General features: G+C 47.8%; 17 protein-coding genes across 17 annotated transcripts; 8 read left to right on the top strand and 9 right to left on the bottom strand.

The window, feature by feature from the left end:
• Nucleotides 1–82: 82 nt before the first annotated feature.
• OGAPHI_006909 (uncharacterized protein) lies at nucleotides 83–2,504 on the top strand (the record flags this gene model as incomplete). The annotated part of the gene is made up of 2 exons (XM_046208246.1): nucleotides 83–1,889; nucleotides 2,008–2,504. 2 exons carry the CDS (start codon nucleotides 83–85, stop codon nucleotides 2,502–2,504), a joined length of 2,304 nt encoding a protein of 767 aa, XP_046058026.1.
• On the bottom strand, nucleotides 1,926–4,055 carry OGAPHI_006907 (uncharacterized protein; the record flags this gene model as incomplete). The annotated part of the gene is made up of 1 exon (XM_046208244.1): nucleotides 1,926–4,055. One exon carries the CDS (start codon nucleotides 4,053–4,055, stop codon nucleotides 1,926–1,928), a length of 2,130 nt encoding a protein of 709 aa, XP_046058024.1.
• Nucleotides 3,762–3,977, top strand: OGAPHI_006908 (uncharacterized protein; the record flags this gene model as incomplete). Its single annotated transcript, XM_046208245.1, has 1 exon — nucleotides 3,762–3,977. One exon carries the CDS (start codon nucleotides 3,762–3,764, stop codon nucleotides 3,975–3,977), a length of 216 nt encoding a protein of 71 aa, XP_046058025.1.
• A 562-nt stretch (nucleotides 4,056–4,617) lies between the features above and the next one.
• OGAPHI_006905 (uncharacterized protein) lies at nucleotides 4,618–6,111 on the top strand (the record flags this gene model as incomplete). The annotated part of the gene is made up of 1 exon (XM_046208242.1): nucleotides 4,618–6,111. One exon carries the CDS (start codon nucleotides 4,618–4,620, stop codon nucleotides 6,109–6,111), a length of 1,494 nt encoding a protein of 497 aa, XP_046058022.1.
• On the bottom strand, nucleotides 5,013–5,975 carry OGAPHI_006906 (uncharacterized protein; the record flags this gene model as incomplete). Its single annotated transcript, XM_046208243.1, has 3 exons — nucleotides 5,013–5,234; nucleotides 5,422–5,665; nucleotides 5,758–5,975. 3 exons carry the CDS (start codon nucleotides 5,973–5,975, stop codon nucleotides 5,013–5,015), a joined length of 684 nt encoding a protein of 227 aa, XP_046058023.1.
• Nucleotides 6,112–6,396: 285 nt separating the features above from the next.
• Nucleotides 6,397–7,563, bottom strand: OGAPHI_006903 (uncharacterized protein; the record flags this gene model as incomplete). The annotated part of the gene is made up of 1 exon (XM_046208240.1): nucleotides 6,397–7,563. The coding sequence occupies one exon, from the start codon at nucleotides 7,561–7,563 to the stop codon at nucleotides 6,397–6,399; it is 1,167 nt and encodes a 388-aa protein (XP_046058020.1).
• On the top strand, nucleotides 6,656–7,305 carry OGAPHI_006904 (uncharacterized protein; the record flags this gene model as incomplete). The annotated part of the gene is made up of 2 exons (XM_046208241.1): nucleotides 6,656–6,669; nucleotides 6,762–7,305. 2 exons carry the CDS (start codon nucleotides 6,656–6,658, stop codon nucleotides 7,303–7,305), a joined length of 558 nt encoding a protein of 185 aa, XP_046058021.1.
• Nucleotides 7,564–7,955: 392 nt separating the features above from the next.
• On the bottom strand, nucleotides 7,956–9,266 carry OGAPHI_006901 (uncharacterized protein; the record flags this gene model as incomplete). Its single annotated transcript, XM_046208238.1, has 1 exon — nucleotides 7,956–9,266. The coding sequence occupies one exon, from the start codon at nucleotides 9,264–9,266 to the stop codon at nucleotides 7,956–7,958; it is 1,311 nt and encodes a 436-aa protein (XP_046058018.1).
• Nucleotides 8,731–9,084, top strand: OGAPHI_006902 (uncharacterized protein; the record flags this gene model as incomplete). Its single annotated transcript, XM_046208239.1, has 1 exon — nucleotides 8,731–9,084. One exon carries the CDS (start codon nucleotides 8,731–8,733, stop codon nucleotides 9,082–9,084), a length of 354 nt encoding a protein of 117 aa, XP_046058019.1.
• A 213-nt stretch (nucleotides 9,267–9,479) lies between the features above and the next one.
• On the bottom strand, nucleotides 9,480–11,459 carry OGAPHI_006900 (uncharacterized protein; the record flags this gene model as incomplete). Its single annotated transcript, XM_046208236.1, has 1 exon — nucleotides 9,480–11,459. The coding sequence occupies one exon, from the start codon at nucleotides 11,457–11,459 to the stop codon at nucleotides 9,480–9,482; it is 1,980 nt and encodes a 659-aa protein (XP_046058017.1).
• On the top strand, nucleotides 9,861–12,112 carry OGAPHI_006899 (uncharacterized protein; the record flags this gene model as incomplete). Its single annotated transcript, XM_046208235.1, has 4 exons — nucleotides 9,861–9,992; nucleotides 10,395–10,493; nucleotides 10,723–11,194; nucleotides 11,673–12,112. The coding sequence occupies 4 exons, from the start codon at nucleotides 9,861–9,863 to the stop codon at nucleotides 12,110–12,112; spliced, it is 1,143 nt and encodes a 380-aa protein (XP_046058016.1).
• Nucleotides 12,109–12,987, bottom strand: OGAPHI_006897 (uncharacterized protein; the record flags this gene model as incomplete). The annotated part of the gene is made up of 1 exon (XM_046208233.1): nucleotides 12,109–12,987. The coding sequence occupies one exon, from the start codon at nucleotides 12,985–12,987 to the stop codon at nucleotides 12,109–12,111; it is 879 nt and encodes a 292-aa protein (XP_046058014.1).
• Nucleotides 12,278–12,529, top strand: OGAPHI_006898 (uncharacterized protein; the record flags this gene model as incomplete). Its single annotated transcript, XM_046208234.1, has 1 exon — nucleotides 12,278–12,529. The coding sequence occupies one exon, from the start codon at nucleotides 12,278–12,280 to the stop codon at nucleotides 12,527–12,529; it is 252 nt and encodes an 83-aa protein (XP_046058015.1).
• A 58-nt stretch (nucleotides 12,988–13,045) lies between the features above and the next one.
• Nucleotides 13,046–19,480, top strand: OGAPHI_006893 (uncharacterized protein; the record flags this gene model as incomplete). The annotated part of the gene is made up of 1 exon (XM_046208229.1): nucleotides 13,046–19,480. The coding sequence occupies one exon, from the start codon at nucleotides 13,046–13,048 to the stop codon at nucleotides 19,478–19,480; it is 6,435 nt and encodes a 2,144-aa protein (XP_046058010.1).
• On the bottom strand, nucleotides 14,972–15,423 carry OGAPHI_006896 (uncharacterized protein; the record flags this gene model as incomplete). Its single annotated transcript, XM_046208232.1, has 2 exons — nucleotides 14,972–15,184; nucleotides 15,268–15,423. The coding sequence occupies 2 exons, from the start codon at nucleotides 15,421–15,423 to the stop codon at nucleotides 14,972–14,974; spliced, it is 369 nt and encodes a 122-aa protein (XP_046058013.1).
• Nucleotides 15,757–17,946, bottom strand: OGAPHI_006895 (uncharacterized protein; the record flags this gene model as incomplete). The annotated part of the gene is made up of 5 exons (XM_046208231.1): nucleotides 15,757–16,000; nucleotides 16,130–16,450; nucleotides 16,871–17,026; nucleotides 17,114–17,431; nucleotides 17,501–17,946. The coding sequence occupies 5 exons, from the start codon at nucleotides 17,944–17,946 to the stop codon at nucleotides 15,757–15,759; spliced, it is 1,485 nt and encodes a 494-aa protein (XP_046058012.1).
• On the bottom strand, nucleotides 18,850–19,251 carry OGAPHI_006894 (uncharacterized protein; the record flags this gene model as incomplete). The annotated part of the gene is made up of 1 exon (XM_046208230.1): nucleotides 18,850–19,251. One exon carries the CDS (start codon nucleotides 19,249–19,251, stop codon nucleotides 18,850–18,852), a length of 402 nt encoding a protein of 133 aa, XP_046058011.1.

The raw sequence follows: 19,480 nt of genomic DNA, 5'->3' as shown, positions 1-19,480 counted from the left end.
TATGCTGACGTAATATCATTATTTTTCACCAACTGAGACGCGACGCGAAGAATATTTATATCTATAATTGAGACTGTTGGATATGACTTCTGAGACTGTTCGGGTGCGATTCAATCTGAAGTCGGATGATTCCGACACTGTTTCGAAGTGCGAGGAGCTGATGGCGATTTTTGGGCTCAATGCAGAGGATCTTTTTGTCCAATGGGAAACATTTGTGATGAATAGCAGCGTGGCAGACGATCCGTTGCAGTTGAGTGTTGCGAACCTTGGCCGGCTCCAGGAACATTTGCAGAAGAAGCTGGTCAAGTCGCAGCAGAAGACACCGCTTTCTGCTGTCAAGCGGCCGATGTTGCGCACTCCTAACATGAACTTGATCCCGTCTACCCCCTCCAGTAAGAAGCACCGGCCCAATGGTCCACGGAGTGCCGACACCAGCATGACCAGCATCACCTCGTCACCGCTTGCCTCGTCGCCGGCCAAAGATGTCACTTCTGGTGAGATCATCGAGACTTTGAACGGTCATTTGGAGCTGAAGCCAGGCTCCAGCACTAAACCAAAGCTTCTGGCCAACTTCAACCCGCAAAAGTACAAGTTCCGGACCATGAACCAGAAACTCCTGGAGGCCGCAGACTATCTGGACGAGCAGATCGACTCGATGGCCAAAATCTTGCTGGAGCACTACAAGTTCGACAGCGACGAGTTTGGCAACCCGAATATTCAGTCGCAGAGCGAGATCCTCACCGTGGGCCGTGTTGTGCCCGACTCGCCGCTGACGGCCTCGGACGCGGACCTGAACTCCAGCTCGTTGTTCCTTGAGACCTCGCGACTGGGCGGCATTGGCCAGCGGGTCAAGCTGGACGTTTCGAGTCTGGAAAACTACTCGTTCTTCCCCGGTCAGATCGTGTGTTTGCGCGGACAAAACCTCACGGGCGAGTTCTTCAAAGCAACGCAGATCTACGCCATTCCGTTCCTTGGCTCCCCCGTCTCGTCGTCCGAGGAACTGCAGTCCTACGAGTATGGAAACGATTATCTTAAGGTGCTGGTCACAGCAGGCCCATATACCCCGCAAAAGGAGCTGGACTACTCCCATCTCGCACAGTTCGTCGAAAGAGTCAACACAGAGGTCCGCCCAGACACGTTGGTGATGTTCGGTCCGTTTGTGGACGTGAATCACGTGCAAATAGCAGACGGGTCTGCCAGGTTCGACGGCCTGGACAAACAGCCAGCCACCTTGGACGACATATTTAATATGGTGGTTGCGCCGATTTTGCGGAAACTCGAGTGTCTGGTGATTCTCGTGCCGTCCACGCGCGATGCAACCACCAAACACGCTGCCTATCCTCAGGACTCGTTTGACAGGAAAAGCCTTGGTCTTGGAAAAAACTTCAAGTGTTTCCCGAACCCGGCCACGTTCCAGCTCAACGAGTTCCTCGTGGGCTGCTCCAACAACGATATCTTCAAAGACCTCAAGGACGTGGTCGCAGGCTCCGCCAGAAAGGAGTCGCGTTTCGACAGAATCGCGAATCACGTGATCGAGCAGCGCAGATACTACCCCGTGTTTCCTGGCGGGCTACGACAGAAGCGCAGTTTGAAGGAGCAGGACGAGTCAGCGCACATTAGCGGAGCAGACCTGCACCTGAGTTATCTCGGATTGGCCGAATTTAACACGTCTTTGCCAGACGTTTTAATTCTGCCGTCTGAGCTGAAATCGTTCAGCAAAATCGTGCAGAACGTGCTGGTGATCAACCCTGGAACGTTTATGAGACAGAACTCGGCAGGAACGTACTGCGAGGTGAATTTCAAGGCGCCCGTGCTGGAGGAGCTGGAAAAAGCAGGCGACGACTCCTATTTGCATACGGTTTGGAAAAGAGCACGCGTGGACGTGAGACGTACATAAATCCAACGCAGTTATACATTTATACGGCCTATTTGGCTTTTTTATCCTCCACCACGATTCTCTTTGGCAAGATCGACGCGAACTTGAGCAGATCGTCGACGTTGTTGTAGTAGGTGGACTTCGATGGCTCTTCCTCGTCTCTCTCAAACAGTCTTGCAATGGCCTGTTCTTTCTTGAGGCTTTCTGGAGAAGTCTCCGAGAAGTATTCGCTGATGATGGCCTCGCCAAAGAACGAGACGGTTTGCACGAAAAGAACACCAACAACAATAAATGGAAGAATCAGGTACCAATTGGTCTTGACGGACGACTGCGAAACAGAAGCAACAATATCTCCGCCGTTGTACATCAGAGTGATGGCAGAAGAAGAAACAGTTCCAACAAGAACAAGAACCTTGAGGAAAGCAGTCCATGGGTAGACATTTTCTGTTCTCTCTGGCACTGGGGGTCTGGTGAGTTTCAGCAGCTTGAAGTAATCGGCCTTGGACTGGATAAGCTCGATTACCAACGAGATGACCGGACCCAAAGACGAGACAGGACCAAACAGAGCAAGGAATCCGAATTGAATCACCAATTGCCGGAACTCGTCGTCAACAGAGAACTCTGGTAATTCAACGAGCTTTCTCACACTGTCCAAATACTCCTTCTCCTGAGGAGGGTCTGTGAGCTTAATTTCCAGTAGCTTAGCAGGACCAGTCAAGGACTTCACTTTTGGCAAAGCGAAAATCTTGCCCAGAACCAATGGAAGCACAAACTCCAACAACAGTCCAACAATCTGGTTGGTTAGAATGAAATAGTTGTACTGGGAGTTGAGTCTGAGCTTGTTGATCTCGTAGTCCGACTGGAGCAACGGGATTCTAGGAATATAGGTTCTGTAGCTGGACACCTTTTCTGCGTAAGAGTCAATGTGAGGCAGGTAGGAGTTGAGCTTGTAACCGAAAGGAAGGTAGATGAACGAGGTGATGAACAGGGCCATGTAGCTTGCTAAGAAGTTGAAAACAAAGATCTTGACCAAGAACGACTTGCGGTGAGAGATCCTGGTAGCATTGTTCTCGAACGACAGATAGCTGTTGACGACTGCCGTGTAGATAGCAGTGACAATAGGAACGATCGAACAAATCAAAATTGTCGGAACTAGCGAAAGGTACGACTTGAGCGGACCTTGGTAAAGCTCGGTGAGCAGGATCTCAATTCCAAAACACGACAGTTGGTAAAAAATCAACGTCAAACCGGCACCAATGGCAATTGGGATGAATAAGAACTTGCGGAGCAGCACCTGGTGCGGTTTGACCTTTCCGTCTGGTCTGGCGGTCTCCAGCAGCGAGACGTTGGTCAATTTCCAGTTTCTAGAGTCATATCTCTCTTTGGCAAACCAGTCTAAGTAGAAAAACAAAGAGACCAGCAGGTTCAGAACAGTGAACACTTTTGAGTATCTTCCAAAGAAACTGTTGCAGACTAAACCAATAATGGACAAAATACAAAGCCAGTTAATGTACAAGCTGTTGAGGTCGAAGTAGAAAGCTGGCAGTGTGCCGTAATTTTCGAGCAGGAACTTGGACTGGTGTTCTGCGAACGTCGAGTTGAAAAACTTGGAAAGCGTGCCGATGACGTCCTTTGCCTCCTTCTGGATGGCATCGTGGTTGGCAACAGGGACACATGTCTCGATGAACTTCCAACTTCCTTCAGCCACGGTGATTTCTGCGTTTCCGTCAGTCTTGAGACCCGTGAGCTTTGAGTAGACAAGTCTGAGTCTTTCTGCTGTGCTGACCTCTTCAGGCGTAACGACTCCGTAAAAAGAAGCCACTTCCTGCGACTTTTTGGCCAGCTTGGCGAAAAGATCATCGTTCAACTTGATAAACACTAAAAGATGGTTGGAATCAAGGTGCGGTCTGATGCTGACCTGGAACCCGCTCAGGTCCAACGCCTTGACCAGTCTAGTCAGGTTGGTATCGGACTCTGTTTGAGGCTCGAGCGTCTTTGGATCAACCAGATAGAGTACCTTGAGGACGAAATCCGGCTTCAGATGCTCCAAACTGCCAATTGGACCCCTGGATTGGGTCTTCACCGGGCTGGAACTGCCTGACACGGAAGGGGCAGGTGGATTGACCTTAGCGTTGGCTGTGCCTCGCTGCTTGAGTTCTGAAACTGCCTCTTGACTCATGATCGGAAATGAAACAGGGGAGTAATTTTTTGTTGCTATTTATTCACACCAGTTCCTATTCCACAGGGGGGTCGATCGACGCAAGCAACTGGGGATTTGCGCGGAGTTGAAATGGGTGGAGTGGGGGCAAGCAGGCGGGTAGATCTGGTGGCCGAGCAACGGGATACAAAATGTGCTGAGAACAGGAGCCAGTGTGAGCACATTTTGACATGGGAATGATGGAAATGGCCCGAAACAGCGGACTGACAGACTAATGCATGTCGGTTAGCTGTCAAAGAACAGACGACACTTACCACCAATCTTGCCCCCCATCCAGCCAACCCTCCCAACTTCTCACCAAACTCCAACTCCCCCACATTCATGCCTCACCCCGGTGGACCCCAATTTGGCCCCAACCCTTTTTTCAAAGTTTCCGCCCAAACAATTTTGTCCCCCTTTTTTTAACCTTGTTCCATGTCCAGTCTCATAGACCAGTTATTTTCATGGCTAGCGCCAGCGGTTAGCAGTAAGTGCTCACTATGGAAATCCTCTAACACCAGAAATCCCATCTGCCCCCAAATTGATGAGCTCAAGCTCCCCCAGATGCCCCATCTACGAGGGAGACCAGCTACTACTATCTTCAAGAGACATCTACGAACAACTGTGCGATAGACGGATCCACGAGTTATCCAACCATATTCAGGAAATACGACTAATCCTGATTGTCGGGGTCAGCGCGGTGGTTTGTACAGTGTCTGTGATTTTCATCAGATCTTGGTATCTCAAAAACCCCGTCACTAAACACCTCTTTTCTCAAAATTTTATAACGCTGTACCAGAAACTGACTTGGAGTCTGATTGACACAAAGAAACATATTGTCGGGTTGCTTAAATCATATTCACAGGAAAAAGAATTGACATATTACAACGACTCGGTGATTGATCAATACTACGACGATGAAGATCTGCTTCTAAGCTATTATACAGAAGAAGTGTCAGGAGACTTGATCAAACACGACCTGGAACCTTTATCTGCATTGACAGATTCATTGTTCGATTCTGCACAAACCATGTCGGTCCCCACGGAAGTTGATGAAGTTCCCATTGATCCCGAGGATGACCTTCGAGTCATTGTTGAAAAGCCAGTTTTGAATAAGTTGCATGCATATATATTCGACCAGTCAGACTTCAAAGCTGCAAGCTATTCAGCCACACAGACGTACTTACTAAAGGAGCCAATCGAATTAGAAGAATACATCTCCGTCTGTTACGGAGACTACACAGAGGAGGAGGAATCCGAGGAAGAGGTTGACTTTTCCGATCTCAAGCCGAACTTCGATGTGCTCACTTTGGACTACCATCTTTCGGAATCGGAGTCCCGGAAATACGAGGACATCAACGTGCTTAGAAAGCTCATGTCGCTGGAAGACATTGGAGAAGCCATCCATTCCAAGGTGGTGGTGCACTCTTCGTTTATTTGTTATCTGATCCAAACGACCCCAGATGCTCAGTTTAAAAGACTCATGTTCAACTTCGTCCGTGACCTCATCACCTACGAGACAGATAACACTCTGGAAATGGACCAATTTGCTCAACTTGTCAACTGTCTCTTTGATGCTACCAGAGCTACCACTGATAAATATGAGTACTGCTGCGGGATCAAGACATTGTACTCTACTTTGGGAGCCATTGCCATTGACGACTTCTCCGACTGTTTTGATTACTGGTTTTTCAAGAACACGCCTAGTCTCGAGGTTGAGTTTGAGGTTTTGAAGCTGATTCTTTTGAAAAACGTCTCCAAGCTTGCTTCCAGCTCCACGTTATTTGAAGCAACCAGCCAGAAAATCAAGCCCCTTCTGTTGGAGCTGCCACAGGATCCCAAGGTGATCGAGATGAAACAAGTCTGGGACTTTGTGACTTGTTTTGTAGGGAATGAGAACATTGTGCAAGCCAAAACATTGCTAGAAAAGCCTATTGAGAATAAACGGAAGATCTCTGCTACACTTGAGCCCAACGCGAGTCAGACGAAAAAGTTCAAAGGCCTAAGAAGTTCCAACAGGAACGACTTGGAATACTAATCGATAATAAAGAAAATCAAGTATAGTCATATATTCAAACCGAGACCAATTAAGGACTAGTCCACTATGAACTAAAAGTATATGTGTGTGTGTGTGTTGTGTGTGTGTGTGTGTGTGTGCTTCTCTATCAAGGGACATATGGACTCTCTCCCCCATTCTAGTGTTCCCTTGTGTGTGAGTCAATTGAAAAGCATATAAGACGGCCTCGAGACCAAGCAACGATCAACCATCAAGTTGTGTGTGTGACTTGATGAATTCTCTTTGCTAGAAACTCATAGACCGAATTTATTTCGAAGACGAAGAGTCTTGGATGGCGATGTTCTCAACTTTAGTGGCTGGAGTCTCGTCTTCCTGCAAGGCTTGTGCTTGTTCGGTAATCTTCTTGTTGGCCTGTTGGAAAAGACGTTCTTCCTCCTCTGGAGTCAGCTCGTTCTTACCCTTCTTCTTGATGTAGTACATTGGGTTCAACTTGGCCAAGGTCAGGTTCTTGGTGAACGGAAGGTGGCCGTGTCTCTCTTCGTAGTACATCAAAACAAGCGCAATAATGACGGCGATCCAGTAAACGTTGTAGCCAATAACAGAACCGTAGGTAGCAGAGTTTTGCCATCCAAGCAGAGCGTTGAACACATCCCAACCGTTATCCGTTTCAGGGTTGCAACAGTTGACGTGCCAGACAACCTTGTGGATGTTGTAGGTACCGGGACCAGAACCGTTTTCGGAAGCGTCACCACCGGTTTTCCGGTTGAAGACAAAAGTCTCGAAGTCCCAAATAGCTCTGGAGAACAAACCAGCAGCAATCAGGTAAAGAATAGCGGTGGAGATGCACAAGAAAAGTTGCAAAGAAACGGTAGAACCACCATAGAACAACAAAACTCCGACACCAATACCGGCAATCAAACCACAAACGACTGGAAGAGGGAAGGAAGAGGCTGGAGTACCGATACCCACACCACCGACGAAAACGACGGCTTCCAAACCTTCTCTCAAACAGGTGATGAACGGAAGAATGAACATGGCGTATTTCTTGACAATGTAACCAAACTTGAACCGTTCAGCCTTACTAGCAGGAGGCTCAATGAGGGCTCTGGCGATCTTGACTCTCCATTTGGCTTGCATCTTGTTAACTCTCAACATGGCAATACCCATGATGGAAATCAAAATGGTTGCAATCAAGGAGAAAATACCTTCCCATAAGTCCTCAGACTTGGACCAAATATCGTTTTGCAAAGAGTAGTAGGCACCAATGAAAGCACATCCCAGAATCAAACAGAGAACAACTCCCAAAATGGAACCCCACCAAACCTGCTTCCGCAACCTTTTGTAGATGTCCGGACTCCTATCGCCCAAACTCTGCTTCAAGAAAGCCAGAAGAACCGAAACAACAACGACGGCCTCCAAGGTCTCTCTCAAGACAATAAAGAAGATTTCAACCGTGAAAACTTTGTTAGCCATGGTTAATCAAATAGACAATTTAATTAGAACGGGGGGAGAGAGGTTTGTCCGTTCAAAATAAGGCTACCTTTACTTGTGGGAATTGGACGCAATAAATACCCGTGAGGGAAAAAACCCGCTTTCGGGAAAAAATTATTAGATTTTTAAGATAAACTGCCGATGCATGCGGTGCACGGGTGTTCTGATTGTTTCGGACATTTCGCTTGGCTTTCATACAGTGGACCCACTTATTGTTCAACAATAGTAGGCAATAGATACTACGAGGTTCTATTGGAGTCGGCAGCCCGTATATTCAACCTTAATTATACGCAATGCATGCAAAAAAAAAAACCACCCACCAATTTCCGCACTGCCTAATTGAATCTTACCTATTCCAAATCATTCTTGGGCTCCTATTCGTCATCATCGAAATCTGCTTCCATGTCGCACACCGCTTTGCAGTTCGGGCACAAAAACTGCGGGTAGGTCTTCACCACTATTGGCCTGATACATTTGTAATGCCACGAATGTGAGCAGCTCGACACAAACACTGCTTGGCATGGCTTTATCGCACTAAGACAAATCGCACAGGGCGTCACTTCCTCCTCAGATGTGGTTAGAGTCAACTTCTTCAGCCGCTCGTGCGCCTCTTCATTGAACCTCTGCGTTTTGCGGCACCAGGAAGAATTAATTTCTACCGTCACTTTCACACAACGGTAAATATCTTCAGATCCGCCCCGGTAATCCATCCCGAGCTGCAGAATGTCCGAGTCTTTCAATGCAAACTTTCTGCTTTCCATATTCGCCGGAGAGAGCCTCACGTGATTAAGAAAAGTGCCAGACGAGGATCGGACGTCTCTTAGGTACCATGTTCCATTCTCGTCCACGCTGATTTCAGCATGCTGTCTTGAGACCACCTTGCTCTTGAAAACAACCGCGGCCGACGATCCTTGGGGAGCTGTTGCTGCGCTCTTGCATTTCTCTGTGTACCTGCCCACAAGGATCGACATTCCGGGCTTTATTTTGCGAATCAAGGGTCCAAAGTACATAAATGGAGTCGACGACGAATGGTCTATGAATGGAGTCAATCTGATAGCAAAATAGCCGTTTTCGTCGCACTTGGGCGGCTCGATGTCGGCCCCGGTAGTAGCGTCCATAGGGCTTGTAACATCCTCGCTTGCGGATCCCATGAACTCGTCCATGTTGATGTCACTGTCGATCTCAATAGCGTTTGGCGTTGCGGCTGTCAATTCGGCCGAACGTCCTAGTGTAGGCGGCTCTGGCAACGAGCCACTAACGTCCTCCATCCGTGGCAGCGGTGTGGAAGCGTCAAGCGGGCTAGCTTCCGTGGTCTGTACGTATGCATTCAAATTGGCAACGGTGGGGCTATTGGCGATGGTCAAATTGTACAGATGCGAGTCAAATCTGTTGTGGTCCTGCTGCGTGCCCGCCGATGGAGGTCCGGAATCGCCCTCCGCTTCCAACGAAGGCAACGACGAAGACGATTGGCCAGAGGACGTTGCGCGAGCGGAATTATTATAAATATTGCCTGTTGTTTGGGACACATTTGTGGTGCTGTTAATCACAGTGCTGCGGACCGTGTTGACTAGGTTCGAAAACACATTCCCGACGCTAGGCTTGCGTCTCACTTGGCTAGACCTTGGATTCTCAAAGCTGATCGAAGACCTGCCAGAACTGGTGCCTGATATGCTTGGGAATGCCATGATTTGGAAACTTGTTATTCTCCCGTATGATGTATCCTGTTCTTGGAATAGAACTATGCAAAAACTCGGTCCGATTTGGTATTATATCAATAGTCCAACACTTGTTGTTTAATTAAAACCCATACATAAACTTGTGAGTTTTAATTTTTTCCACACATCTTGCCCCTCAACGTGAGGTGTAAGGGTGCTGTTTCGAATACAGATAACCATACATTAATCATTACATAGCTCTTCGATTGGGGACTTGGACAGAATCTCCAAAGTGTATTTGAAGTCTTTCAGTTGTTTTTGTTGTGGGTCCCATTCTTGATAAGCGTCCACCAGATCTTGTAGTAGCGTTTTTGTGGGGAAATTGCGCAATTTCAAAGTTTCCTGGAGAAAGCCCCGAAGACACCATGGCAGATGGTACTGGTTAAAATGGAACTTTTTAACGTTGATCGGCCGGACTTGCAAATCCTGTTGTGCAAGTAAATTTGACGTTTCCAGAGTGTTAGCTATTCCAGCCCGGTAAACGTTTTTGTTCTGCAGAATGTCGCCATAACTTCCCGTTCCCGGTGCGCCTTGCAGATATGTATTCAATTCCACCAGTAATTCATGGTCATCAAAACCCAGATTGCGCATGAGCAGAACAAGCTCCACGAGCTTGCGGATGAAATCAGGCGTGTCTGGTTTCAGGTACGCGCAACGGTAAATGTTGGGGTGGTTGATGTGGGTGCAAAGCGACGAGTACAGCGGAACAAACTGGTCGTCCAGAGACCCGACAAACGTGATCTTGACGTTCTTGCGCAATAGAATCTCCATATGGCGCACAAGCTCTTTACTCTGTGCGGTTTCATCGTCTTGGAAATCGAAAAGCTCCATTAGCACATCGCTCTCAAAATTGGAGTATGCTCTGACAGATAATTTCGAGTCCAGACCAGAATGCGGACCCAGACAGATCCCGGATAAATTGATCAGTCCGATCTTCTGGATCTTGTCAGCGTAGCCGGCCGTGATCAACCGCGAAATTATATGGACTGCCACGGGGACAGTTTGCGAATGCGACGTGACAAACAGATAGTCGCAGTTCAAGATCGAGTCCAGCCAGTTGTCCAGCAGTAACACCAAACAATTGTTGACTCTTTCTAGGATTCTGCCGCTCCCGTCCAGCGCCAGTGTCTCGATTTCGAGGTTCACGTTATGTTCATTGCCCCATTCGACAAGACTGCTTTTGGTAGCTTCTGCCATGTAGTCTGCGGACCCTGTTGACTGGCCAACGAGAGACTTGACCATCTTGAACGGCAAGAACCCATGCACAGATATAGCTAGTGCTTTCTTGGTCTCCACCACCGGCAGTTCCTGAGTGTAGGTGGAATCGTGGTACAAATGGGTTTCTGGCTTTACCAACGGGAACGGAGAAATCTTTGACACGATTAGTCTGAGCTGTGTCTTTTTGGTCAAATCACGGTAATTATAGGTCAGTTCCGGTACCACTGGAGTTTCTGAGGTTGTGAGTTTGGACAAGGACGATTCCTGTGTTTCGTATTGGGTCTTTGGTACCGTTTCACATCGCACTGGAGAGTTGCCTGAAGAAGTTCCAAATATACTGAGCAATCCATTGGAGTTTTGCGAGCCGTTCCAAAACGCCCACGAGGTGGTCCGAGCAAGACTGGGCCCAAAATTGCTCAACTGCTCAGCAGCAATCTCTGCGCGCTCGTTCTCGATGGATTTGGCCGACTGTTGTTCGTGCGAGTTCTGGTTATTAGCTCCCATCCAGGACCAGCCGAACCATCCTTTTGCTGGTGCTTGTTCTGTATTTGCAGACTCATCTGGCTGGTCATTGGGTTGCTCAGTCGACCGCCATAGAGGATTTGTCCATGTTGTCCAGGAGTCCTGTTGCTTGCCCCAGAACCCGAATCTATTAAGAATTCCCTGCTGTTCTGTTTCAGGTTCATCATGAAGAGTAGAAGACTGTTCTTTCAGCTTGCTGCGATACTCCTCCAGCGTCAAGTCCGACTCTTCGGTGGGTCCGTTTTCAGACTGGTCAACCTGTTCTGGTTCAGGTATCTCTGACGGTTGCGGTTGCGGTAGCTTGTGCTGTTTCCCATCATCATGCTGCTGTTTCCTAAATGGACTCTTAATCAACGACGAAATAGAAGCGCTCGATTGCGACCTCTCCACTGAGGATTTGGTGGATGGGTCCTTTTTCCCCATACTTAGTGGGAAGAAATAATAGATAATAATTTATTATCAGATTGTTTTTTGAATGTCCTGGAAAAATGATCTATTGACCAGATTAATCGAGCGCGATCGATCAATGGACGTCCAGAAGGACGTGTTTGTTTCGTGTAAGTAGCTGGTTATCGGCAAACTAACAATCAGTTCAGTTTTCAGCGGCAAAAATAGCGTCTCTTGAGCGACAACTAGACTCTGTTCAACGCGAAGATGGCAAACAAGAAATTTTGGCGTTATTGTCTCAGGTAGACTCCTTAACCAAGAAACTGGAATCAAAGGATAAACAACTGAAACAGGAATTGGACAAAAATGCCTCCATGTCAAAAGAAATTGACATTGCAAAGAAAAACATCCAGGTGATAACAGATGCCTATAAAAAGCTCCAGGATCGTCATTCGAGATTACAAGAAGAAAGCAAAGTCAAGTTGCAAAACGTGGAATCGCTCAATGACGATATCTTGTCGTTGAATATCGAAAATAATCTATTAAATGACCGTCTTACAAAGACCAAGTTAGAGTACGAATTATTGGTCAACAGATGGATGAATCGAGTCAAACAGGAGGCAGAAGTGCTGAATGATGCCAACGAGGCTCTTTCTCGAAGCGAAAAGACAGACACTCCGGAGCCTTAGAACACGCTCCCGTATTCGTCAACTTCTTCAGAGAGAATAGCATCCAGGGCCTGAGTCACTGGCTGCCCGATCTCTTTCACCAATCCAGTAGCCTTTGCGAGGGTTTTGCGATCAAAAGGTTTCCCGTCCACCGTGGACAGAGCCACCGACTGGATTGGAGGCACGATGTTGCCCTGGCTGTATCCAATACAAACACCGTTTTCCAATACCTGTTCTTCGTCCAAAGATGGATCAATAATGACGTTCGAGCCCACCAGTCCCACCACAAACACAAGCACGGGCTGGAACTCGGATGATTCCGGGATCAGGTCTGTGGCGAGCTCCCAGTCGTCGGCAAACGAGGGTTCTTCCTCGATTTCGCGGTCGTTTGTGGTGGATGTGAGTAATGGTAATTTGCAAGATTTCAATGCCAAATAGGATCCCATCGATATTAGCGAAAGCAGAGAGTACAGAGTGTATGACGAGTTCTTGAAGTCTCCTGGAACGGAAAGAATGAGCACATCGACGTAGATTTGGAAGTAATATTTGTCTGTTAGTCGAAGTATCTCATAGTCAAAGTTATTCACTAGGGATCGCTGTAGTAATGCAGAAAGATCGAGACAAAGAGCCGAGTTATCACGTTGACCTTCAATATCCACTTCCACGGCAATCAAATTGGCCAAATCCTTTGTTTTCACCACTTTTGCTTTGACACTGGTAATACACTCTATTCCATCAGCTGTGTAGACTCTTGAAGATCCGTTACAGTTGGGCACGAACGAGCACGCCGCCTTCAACGGACGGAACTCGTTGTACTTTCTGGAGTCTGTTCGAAGAGTGTTTTCGCCCGAAAGCGACTCGTATATATACGATTTTTCTGCCGTTGAGAGAACCATGCTAAAAAACAATTTTTAGCTGGTTTATTTTTTCTTTTCCACGTAAAGTTTGACAATTATGGAGGACTTTGCCTTTAGCCAATTAAAGCCGGATCTTTTGCAAAACAACGACGTCGAGTCTTCGCCGGTGATTCGTGCAAAGATATCCACGTATTTGAGCAAACTTCACATTCAATTGGAGTCGAAAGAGATATCCAATGATGATCTATCCAATATTATTGAACAGCTGGATCTGTTTATAGATCATTTCGTTTCCACATTCAAGGAAGTTGTTGAAATACATCATCTCAGCTCAAAGCTCAATACATTGTTTGCAAAAGTTTACACGCTTGTTTTGTCGCTCATGTTGAAGAATGCCCATGATAAGTTCAATATTAGACTTATTGATGTGACCAACAAGATGGTCAACTTGCTGACCGAAACTAAAAAGCTTTCTATCAAAACCAATTGGTACTCCTCAATCAAACACATGGCATTGGCGGTTTTGCAGGCGATCTTTGCTCAATTTGGCGGGTTCTTGAACTCGTTTAAAAATCCAGTGCTAACAACAGTCTATAAATACGTTTCAAAATGTCACGACAATTACAACACAGCCATCGAATCTTCCATCTTCAAGGCAAACTACTTTACAGATTTGGTTCTATTGGCAGATATTATGCTCACAAACGACAATAGCACAAACACTTTGGACGATAAACTGTTCACCAGACTCACCAAGTTGACCAAATATGTCACTCACAAAAAATCGCCTCAGTCGTTCACGTATCCCGTTCTGAGCGTCACATATGCCTACAACATTCTAATCCAATTGCTCAAGTCGGACCGGTTTGTCCTATCTGTTTTGGGCAGAAAGAGCGTTCCCTCTGTCACCACTTACATCACTGCTATAAGTACATATTTAACCGATATCATTGAGTCCATGGTGACAGAACACTCTCAGCTGAGACTTTCGTTGGCAAAGAACGTGAGCGATCTGCTTGCATTCAACGTGGTTGTTTTCGGTCTCAACCTTGGCGAAGAGGACAAGAGTTTTGAGTACTCCGTCAATTTCATCATGGTTGCATACACAAACGACAATTACGACAACAAGGTCAGAGATGGGTTGATGATGGCGTTGATCCAGCTCATGACAAAGATGAACTTGTATTACAGCACGAACTCTGTGTCGACGGGACACAAGTCTGGGGTTAATTACACGAGTCTCAAGTTCTTTGATCTACTCAATATTGTCTATTACCATTTATTTGGTCAGGGAACGGCTACTAACCAGTTAAGACCCGCTAAAGACGCAGATTTCTTTAAGATTGGCAACTCGTCGACCCCTTCTGAGTCTATTTTCAACCAGATTGATACTTGCTACTCGCTTCTTTCCAGGGATATCGACTCAGACATCAACAGGTTGATCATTCTCGGCAAGATAGTTTACGGCGACTCAACAGAATCCAAAGCTATCAAGTTCCCATCGTTGGTCGAGAGCGTTTCTGCCAAGGACCAGGATGCGTCGAACCAGTACTATGTGCTTTCACTGTTGAATTTGGCCCAACTACTCATCGAGCAGCTGGATCAGTACGTTTTATCTCAAGTTGATGGAATTTCAGAGTCGCATGACGGGTTTGCCTCTCAATTGTGCAACACCCTGTTTGAACTTTGCAAACATAAAAACTTTAAGATCAGAGTTTCTGCCGTGGACACTATCAGCAAGCTGGTTACTATTAAACCTGAACTCTCGTTCGATCTGCTCAACGATTCGTTATCAACATTGCTCTCCTCCTTTGAAGAGGGAAAGGGCGACCAGAACTTCATGTTCAACGAGTCTCATGGATTGGCCTTTTTGATTGCATCCACCTTGTCTTCGTGTCCTAAAGAACACATCAATGCGGATTTTGTTCTTCAAATCTTTTCTGTTGCATCCAACTTTTTGAAAAAGTTCAACTCCACCGTGATCATGGGCAACTTGTTTGGAACCGGTTCGGGAAGTTACGTTTCAAATGTGAACTATGAGAAACAGCTGGTCAGTTGGATCATTCTTATGGGGCTGTTCAACTATGCAACTGAAAAAGATGGCAGTTCTGGTAGCAATTTCTTCCTTCTTGAGAGTTCGCAATTCATCACCATTTGGAAGAACTTGCTTACACATTCGATGCCATCTGATTTTGTGCAAACGGCCTTTGTTGATGGAGTGGCCAAAGTCACCAACCTGAACGAAATCATGAAACTTGTCGAGATCAAAAACCATTCTCTTGTGTGTTTGCTAAGTTATATCAACTATCTTTCATCTACAAAGTCTTCCGTTGAGGGCTCTTCAAGATCCAGCTTGCTTACACCGGAGATCGCCTCGTCGCTGAGCCAGATCATCAATAAGAGCTTTGCATTTATCTCAAACTTGAAACTGCAGGTTTCTAGCATCCCGCTACCATCCATCTTGGAAACCACCATCAAATTTCATATCCTCAGAGTCTACCAAAATCATATTAAATTGGCTCCGTTCCTGCCCCGCAACGACTCAAATTCAGGACTCATGATCGATCTGTTGGACAACTTCTGCAACTCTGGTTTGGCTACCTACAAATCCAACACGTTCAAGGTGGACGAATTGCTGATCAAGTCGACCAGTTTAAGAAGACTGAAACCAATAGCTCAGTTTCAAACCATTGACGAGCTTCCTTTGCAGAGTCTTTACACTATTGAGTCGAGCAAAGTAAAGAGCCATCTAGTTCCGTGGACAGATTTCCGATTCAACCCGCTACACAGCTCCACGTTCTCCAACGATTACTTGATGTACCTCTTCAACGGATCAACAGACTTTGGATACACAGACCAGCTACGGTCTCCGCCATCGGTCGAGGTGATGATCACCGACCTGTCCATTGAAATCTTTGCTGTTTCCTTCGGGTATCTGTCACCAAAGATCCAGATCTCCGTTCTGGAGACGTTACAGGAAGCCGTGTTCCCCAAATCTGGCTCCGGAAAAATTCTAACCGCACTCAATGCCGGTGTTGCTCTGCACAGTGCTCTGAGTTACATGCACAACCACAACGAGACGGCAAGACAGTCGGGAACGATCTCGGTGCTACGTCTAACCAATTCGGTCAGCACGATGCTGATCGATATACTCCAGAAACTCTATGCCGAACACAGTTACCTGTCCAAACTGGCAGCTTTGAACTCGGGCGCAATTGGGTTTGTCTGCTCGCTGTCGGAGTCGAAGGAGTCACTGCTCACAGACCAGATCGCCATTACCATCAAGTCTATTGTCGAGAACACCGACCCAGAAGCCAGATCGTTCAATATCCTGCTTCTTTCTAAGATCGCCGAGTACTCTGCTCTCATGAACATCTCCAACATCTTCACTGTTCTCACCACGCTGGTTGTGGATCCGCACCCGCTGGTCCACGCCTCGTCGCTGGACGCCCTGTCCAGTGTCATTGCCAGCCAGAGCCAGGTAGAACTGATCGGGCCCCTACTCACACGCGTGCTCGGCGTGATCGAGCACGTGATCGACTCGGACGAGTTTGGGTTCAAGTCCACGGTCACCGTCACGTCAAACACAAACTACAAGCCGGAACAGAACTCGGTGGTGATTCTGGCGCGGCTGGTGAGAACGCTGGTCAACAACGCTGGTCCAACCATCTCGTTCTGGGAGCCTGCTCAGAAACAGAAACTCGTCAACGTCTTATTTGCTTTGATGTACTTAGAAAACACCAGTCCCGAGGCAGTGACCCGCGAACTCCTGAAGGCGCTGGAGGAGCTGTTTATCTTCGACAAGTCGCTCATCCCGCTCGAAAGATACACGTACTTTGTCAAGTTTGTCATCACCAACAATATCAAGCTGGGAGTTTCCAGCGGCCATTATGTGGACTCGGAGGAGTCGCGCGAGATCTACCCGGTCACCAGCAGCAATGTGAACTGGCAGTTGGCTCTGGAGTCGTACAACCAGATGCTCAAGCTTGGTTGCAAGATGGACACCGAAATGGAGCAGCTACTCTGGATAGCTCTGGAGTACTCCGATAGCACTACTGCGAAGGAGCTGTTTGAGAACCTGTTGGACTACGCGTCGACTCAGGACCGGGTTGTTTGGTTTGAGAAGCTCATCAAGCTGTTCAACGTCAACAAGCACGTGTTGTACGAGCCACTGCTCTCCAAGTACAGAAAACGCATTGCTAACAACGGGATGTTCTTCAACCCGCTGCGGTTCCGGAAACCGGCTCTTGCTAAGTCGAAATCCAACACTCCAACGCCTGCGCCGGCAGCCAAGTCCGAGCAGTCGGACTTTGAGATGGAAGACGAGGGTGAGAAGTTTGCTGATGCCGACGACGAGTCGCCTGTGAAGCACGAGAGCACGCTCGACTCGGCCAAACAGGACCCGGCCAAGCCAGCGTACTCAGAAACCGTGACGGTGCAGACTATGGTGCTGGACAACGAGCCAACCAACTGGCGGTTCAAGCTGTACATTATGCAATTGCTCACGAAACTGGTGGAGTACGCGCGGACCGACGCCCGGCTCGAGAAATACGTCTCCACCAAGGTTTCTGAGCTGGTTGAGATCGCGTTCGTATGCTCCACGTCGAGTTTGATCAAGCTGCGTGTTTCGTCGCTCAAGCTGATCGGCGATATCATCGACATGTACGGAAACATGACCGACCCGGTGTACCCTGAGGTTTCGCTGTTGGGCCAGCAGTCGGCACAGATCACCACGGCCATTGTGCCTGCGTTCAGCAGAGACTCCAATATTGAGCTCGCGTGCACGGCCGTTGTTCTTGCGTCCAAGCTGTTGAGCAGCAACATCGGCCAGGTGAGCCGGATGAACAGAATCGTCAACGTGCTCACCACGTCGCTCGAGGAGTTTGCCAACGCAAAGGGCTCCAACATCGAGTCGGCCGTCGGCAGTCGCAACACGCTCAAGATCGGCGAGGTGGCCGTGCTCACGAAAAAGTCCCAGAACAAGCTGCTGGTGTACATTTTACAGGCCTGGTCCAGAATCAAGGTCAACTGTCCTCACGAGAACAGCGAGACCCGCAGGTTGTTGGACAAGTACATCGGGATTCTCACGCCGCTGTGGCTCTACTCGCTGCGGGACTTCGCCATGATGAAGTACGGAAGCAGCTTCCTGGTGGTCAACGCAGACGACGTGGACATCCAGACCTACGAGGAGTGCTGGGTGGACTTCGTGGAGGCGATCGGCGTGATTGCGCACGAAGACCAGGCCCAGCTCAATGAGCTGCTACACGGTGACGGAGCAAACTTCTTCCTGGTGCTGTTTGGCCAGTGTGTGGAGCACCTGATTAAAATCTCGTCGAGAATGAGAAACACGGTCAGTGCATACGAGTTCCGTGTGCTGGACGCGCTGATTGGAATCCTCAAGCTCAAACCAGCACTCGAACTGGTGTTCGAAGATCACGTGTTTGCCGAGTTTATTGATCTCCTAGACAGACTAATTCTCACAGCAGACCCGGCGTTCAAGATCAAGATCGTGGAGCTGGCCTCGAATGTGTTTGAGTCCTATTTCACCACCTCTTCCGGCTCGAAGTCCTCGGAAGAACTCCACGACGACGTGGACAAGCTATTCGAGCTCTTGAGAATTAACATGCTCGCCATCATCCAAATCCTGCCGTTTATAAGAGACCGCGATTTGGCAAAGGTCCCGCTCAAGCCCGTGGAAGGCCTGGATCTCGTTCTTTTGAAAAAAGCGTTCGACGCATCGTTGAACATGATTGCGTTCCTCCCAGACGTGATCCAGCTCGACTTTTACACGTGCTTCCTGTACTCGTTCACGCTGATCTACGAGTTCAACAACACAGATATCATTGCTATCCTGTTGCCAACTCTCAAGAAAACTATGACCGGGATCACACAGGTGGACCCTCAAAACGCAAGCTTGTCGCAATTCTTCCACTCCATCAAAAACAGACTCGACGTTTCACAGAAAAACTCCATTCTGACCGTCTCCATCCTCATCACAACAATCAACGAGCTTCCTCTCACCACAGAAGAGGCCAAATGGGTGTCTGAATTCATCGTCCATGGACTCGTCTCGGAAGAACCAAGTCTAAACGCTATTTCCACGCAGACCATCAAGTCGCTGATCAAACACAACGAGGTCCACGGCCTGTTGTTGGAGAACTTTATTCCGAAACTGGTGGAGCTGCTGTATTCGTCCCAACTCAAGGACCCTAGATTGGCCATCGAAACACTAGTGGCATTGACCAAGGCCGTCTCAAAGGACAAGGTGAACGGATGTCTCAAGATCATCGTTCCAATCATCATCTGGTTTGACGAGTTCACGTCCCACAGCTATGAAAGCTATTTGCATCAAAAACTGTTGGACCTTCTCCGTTTTGCCCCAGCAAGCTTCAAGTCGTTTGTTGACACCTGTACAGACGAACAAAAACTAGTTCTCGAACGTCTGGTGAAACTGAACGCTGCTGTTGGAAACGAACCAGAAGTGGTTGCCCAGGAACTCTCGCACATCAAGTTGAAAACTTTCGGTGAATAG

This window comes from Ogataea philodendri (assembly GCF_020536065.1).
Source record: "Ogataea philodendri strain CBS6075 chromosome Unknown scaffold8, whole genome shotgun sequence".
Taxonomy (NCBI): domain Eukaryota; kingdom Fungi; phylum Ascomycota; class Pichiomycetes; order Pichiales; family Pichiaceae; genus Ogataea; species Ogataea philodendri.
This window is presented reverse-complemented; position numbering and strand designations above follow the sequence as displayed.